This window comes from Montipora capricornis, chromosome 13 (genome assembly GCF_036669925.1).
Source record: "Montipora capricornis isolate CH-2021 chromosome 13, ASM3666992v2, whole genome shotgun sequence".
Classification (NCBI taxonomy): Eukaryota; Metazoa; Cnidaria; class Anthozoa; order Scleractinia; family Acroporidae; genus Montipora; species Montipora capricornis.
This window is the reverse complement of record NC_090895.1, coordinates 33,589,570-33,594,805: the sequence shown is the minus strand read 5'-3', so window position 1 is coordinate 33,594,805 and position 5,236 is coordinate 33,589,570. Positions and strand designations below refer to the sequence as shown.

At 41.4% G+C, this 5,236-nt stretch overlaps 1 protein-coding gene across 1 annotated transcript; it reads left to right on the top strand.

Moving 5' to 3' along the window:
* Nucleotides 1–3,270, top strand: LOC138028462 (zinc finger protein ZIC 5-like). The gene has a single exon (XM_068876010.1). It carries the CDS (start codon nucleotides 1,257–1,259, stop codon nucleotides 2,772–2,774), a length of 1,518 nt encoding a protein of 505 aa, XP_068732111.1. The 5' UTR covers nucleotides 1–1,256; the 3' UTR covers nucleotides 2,775–3,270.
* The last annotated feature ends 1,966 nt before the right edge of the window (nucleotides 3,271–5,236 follow it).

Genomic DNA, 5,236 nt, shown 5'->3' with positions numbered 1-5,236 from the left:
ATGACAAGTCCAGACAAGACAATTATCAGACTGCCCTGTGGGATATCAAGTTGATTAACCCTTTATCTAGGGATGATCTCATTTTCAAGAGGAAAAGGTTATATCGGGGCAAGCGCTTTAATCTCAGTCAGATCATTAAAGACAAACATTGTTAAGGATTCAAAAGAATCTCTGTTTTGATTTCAACCCTACAATAACAGTTGGGATGATTTGAAAAATACTAATGGATCATTTTCTTGTTTTTTGAAGAATGTGAACCCAGCGGAAATTATATCTGTGAATGATTTGGCGTTTGACAAGCTATCATTATGAAAGAAAACAGTTCATTTTTTTGCAGCAGTGGAGTGTCTTCAGTGAATCGGTAATTTTAGTAATGACTTTAATTTGTTTGTGTGAGAGCGATAAAAAATAGCTTGCAACGAAACAAACTCTGTTCTCCGATCCAAAAGAAGCTTAACAAATGAAAAGACTTCTCAGTTACTGTAAACAGACTAAAGACAAAGACCGGAAACTTTCAACTTTACCGGAAGTTGGTTTTAGGCAATTACCATTTAAAATGCCTGGAAAATTCAAATCTGATTGTTGTTTGACGTGTTATAAATCGATTTGAGCTGTTTCATTGCACCACTCCCTTCGATCAAAGGTTGAAGTTCTGGGGATTAAACAAAGCTAGCAGACGTTTGATGTTTCTAAAAAGTAATCGCTTTGTCTTTTTGGTGGTGCTTTTTCGCGGCTGGCACAACCATGTCAAGCTCAGTTCAATCAGTGCTCATCATTCTTTTCGCTGTCGCATTGTCGAGTCTGGTTAACATGTGGTTGACGCCGACGGATATTTCAACAAATTGCTTCGGAAGTTATAAAATAACCCCCCTTTGACATCCCAAACAAACATCTGCAATATTCCTGGGACACTGAAAATGAACCCAAATTGAAGGTCTGTTCATCTCTCTAAACCTGTTTTGATCCATTGCGGTGATATTAGATCTTCCATCGATCAAACTTGTGAAAACCATGAGTTTGTCAATCTCGTAATTACATACGCCTTCACTTGAAAAGACTGTAGATATGTCACTTGTATAACGCAACACGAGCGCTGATTGGTCGGCAGTATTGTCTTACTGTCAGTCAATACGATGATAGCCAATGGCAGATAAACATCAATTTACCCCCAATGGTTTCTTCTGCGTTGTTAGTTTTATTACGCGAGTCAATGGTCTTAGCAGTAAAGGTCTTCTTGCGCGTGTTGGTCAAGAGAAATGGAAACTGGAGCGAGAACACGAAATTATCCAAACTTCTTTGAATGCTTGAGCACTCATATCCCTTCTGTTCCAGCGCATGGGCTTCAGAGATCTGTTATACCGGAGAGCGTTGATGCGACTCAAGATCATGGTTTTATCCGTGCCGATTCACCGATCCATTTGCCCGGTTTGAGGCCAAGCGCACACGAGTATATTCACTCTCTCTCCGGGGGTAACCCACATGGAGCATACAACCTGCAGGCTAATTATCCTGTACCAGCTGCGTACTCCACGCTGGCTGCTCGCGGTAGAGATTTCCTGCTACGTCGTGAACACACAGTAACGCTTCCATCAGTATCTCCGTTACCGCCTCACACCATCCCCATGGACGTGACATCTTCATCGACGAATCTGGTTGTCTCACCACCGCCCCCTTCCGCGTTTCAGCAAACGATTTTTACAACATGCAACATTGCACTCAATGCAATTAGCCTACCTTGTTTCTCTAGCCCTCATGACTCAGTTGGACCACCGCAAATGCTCGGAACTCATCAAGACGCTCAACGCCCGCCCGCCTCGACCCTTGTAAATCTCACACAGAGCGTTCAAGTCTCTCCTTCGTCTGAAACAAGCAACAGCAGCAACGATTCCCAGACCGGATCCTCTCGTGCGTCAGGTGGTGAGAGAAAATCAAGTAATGCTCTGTTTCGCCCAAGTCCAAATAGCGCAGCTATCAAATCCCCCTTGGGTCCACAATCTCCCACAAGTGCTATCCCGTCAATGGAACTATCGGCCAATGGCGCCTTTCTTCGATACATAAGGCCGCGGGGAAAACAAGAGTTTTTGTGCAAATGGACCCGGTTCAAAGACAAACTCTCCGTTCCCTGCGACAATAATTATCCCACAATCCAGGAGCTGGTCAAACATATCTCTTTGGAACACGTGAGTGGAACAGATGGAAGCGCTGCTCATGTTTGCTCGTGGCTTGATTGTCACAGAGGAGGAAAACCGTTCAAAGCCAAATACAAGCTTATCAACCACATTCGTGTTCACACGGGTGAGAAACCCTTTCCCTGTCCCTTTGCAGACTGCGGAAAAACCTTTGCACGCTCAGAAAACCTCAAGATTCACAAACGCACGCATACAGGAGAGAAGCCGTTTATGTGTGAGTTTCCTGGCTGCAGTCGCCGTTTCGCGAATTCTAGTGACCGCAAGAAACATTCTCATGTTCACACAGCTGATAAGCCATATCTGTGTAGAGTTCCTAGCTGTGGTAAAAGCTATACTCACCCAAGCTCACTGAGAAAGCATTTGAAGATGCATTTAAAGGCTGTGAACGGAGGTCTGCCTTTGGATAGCAGTGAGAGTATGGCTTTGATATCTGCCCAAGCCGCCGAACTTCAACTTAACAGCTCGGCGAATGCCTCTCGGAATAGTCAATCATGGATGCCTCTCGCTCAGCAATCACAGAAAATTTCCATTCACCAGACATCGAACACTTTGCCTTCATCCGTTGAAGGAGAATCAAGAAACTAACTTGTATATTCAATACAACGTGAGGTACTTTATTGTAATATTTGTCAATGAAAGAAAGAACTTTGAATTATTAGTTACTATGCGAAATCACATTGGGCAGTAGTAAGTTTGACCATGCCCTGTTTGTCGCACTTTTACATAAACGATAATTTGTTTGTTCTCCGAAGCATTATTTAAACGAGTTAGAAAATCAAGATCCTAATGGATTTTCACGATTATTTTTCTTTTCATTTTTTTCACACAGATGTTACAAATCAGTTGATAAGTTAGTGATCTCCTAATCTAGAACACGTTTTAATGAATTTTTGTGTACTGTTACGGAATCATATTTAAAGACATGAATCTTGTAGTTAGGATAAATCTTTCGCGTTCATTCGTCATCAAATCAACATTTTGCTCGAAATATGGCCAAAAGTAATTTGTTTTTTCAATTCTATTTTCTCGGGTTGGTCCCCAAGTTTGTAAAAATGTCTTACAAATAAAGTTGTTGATGAGAGATATTTCCTGTCCCCCCAGGCGTTTTAGCTTTATTTGTCTTTGGAAAAAATTATTCCGGTTGCCCACAGCGAAATCACCACTTTATTTCGTCACTTCTGTACTTATAGCTGCTGTTATAACGAGGGTTTTTTTTCTCCCCTGAGGACAGTTGAAAAACGAGATGCCTTGCGCGAAGAAGATCTTTGTCCACGCTATAATTTAGACACGCTGGTTTTCACTATCTGTCGCGCCAACTATAAACGATGTCTATAAATACGGTTTATTTGAAAAACTGCTAATTAAATCTCTTTTACGTACCCAATATGCGCAAAATGTGCATTTGATCTTCTTCCTTCAGGATTATTAAACAAGATGCTATTTAATTGAAAGCGAAGATTAAGGCCTAACGCGCGAATCATGCAGCGCTCTTTTTTTATGAGACCATTTCAGAAGGGCTGAAATAGCGAGCGATTGAAGTTACTTTTAGATCAGAATTTTGATAAAGTCATCTCAGTTCGCAAAGGCCGCAGTTCAGCAGCACTTTGACGGAGAACTCCTCAACTAACAGATTCGACAACTTGTTCTGGTTTTTGGCCTCCTGCGGAGGGTTAGGTCAAGTTTCTTCTACTCTTCCGCATGTTTTGACGAGTGCGCCAAATCGTTTTTCAAACAGCCCACCAAGGATTCGTTTTAAGACACCAAATAGCACAGAAAAGAATGCCCCTGCATGGGAATGTGGGAATTACCCTCGGACACAATTAAGGATTTGATCCACACACTCGAAAATCAGTTTACAAATAGTATTGGCAATGGTTGGACAAGAGTGTTTCACAAGTCGTTAGGTATCTCATTTGCCGTAGAAAAGTTGTCCCAAAAAAAAAACGTATCCCCAGTTATGACCCAAAACGAAAATTCTAGAATCAAATATGGTTAAAACTGAGTCGCTCAAATCGAAAACTGGCAACAATTGGGTGGATGTCTGTATTGTTAATTAAAAGAACTTGGGATGAAATAAAAGCAGCTATCAGATTGTACATCACAAGGTTCCAATTTCGATGGTTTTAACCTCCGTGATTTGGAGTTTTCTGATAACTTTTGTTGCCAAAATAATTGATAAGTCATGTATCCAGTTCTCTCAAACAACGTGGTTTTGCTTGGCAAGCGTCTCTCCACGTTAGTCGATCTCCTTAATAGCTGATGACCCCGGCACTGAGCTAATCGTAATCTTGTTTACTTGTTTCAGTGCTCTCGAGATGTTAAGTCGTCCTTTTGAGAAACGGCGGGTGACTGACACGAAAATAACAAACATGCGTGTGATATGTGTTACCGGATATACATGTCGCGTAAAACGTGTTGGCCGGAAGCATCCACAAAGATTGTGGGAACATTTTGGGAGATCCACTGCGCATTCTGATAAGGACCAAAAGTTTGGTTAGAAATATCTGCAGGGTGGGGTGGGAAGCTGTATCTTTACTCGATGCGGCTGCTCTGTGTAAGATATACATAAAAGGCCTTGCTATGTAAAGAAGACGCGTGCGCTCAACTACTTTGTCTTGTTAAGATTTTTCATTAATATATTGCATTATTTTAAGCCTTTGGCAGGCTGTCGCTTTACTAATGTGCTGTTTGCTATGGACACAACCCCGCACCAATGATATTGCTATAATAATTTGAGAGAAAGCGTCAAGACTGGTCTGTTAAGTTTGTATAAGAACATGCAATTGAATTTGCGCAGACGGTTTGCCCTTCACGGATAGAGCGAAGAGGAAGCTAAGTTTCGTTAAATCGTAGAGTTTGTTATTGTAACATTTATCTCGCCATCACGATCGTGATTAAGGGATTTAAGGGCAATATGCCTGCCGGAATGAACGAATCAGTCATTGTCACCACATGAAATTTGGTTATTGTACAAATATATATTTGATCAGTGGCAGAACATCCCAAAGGTAATCAGAACGTCATAAGTACAATGATTTGTGACCATT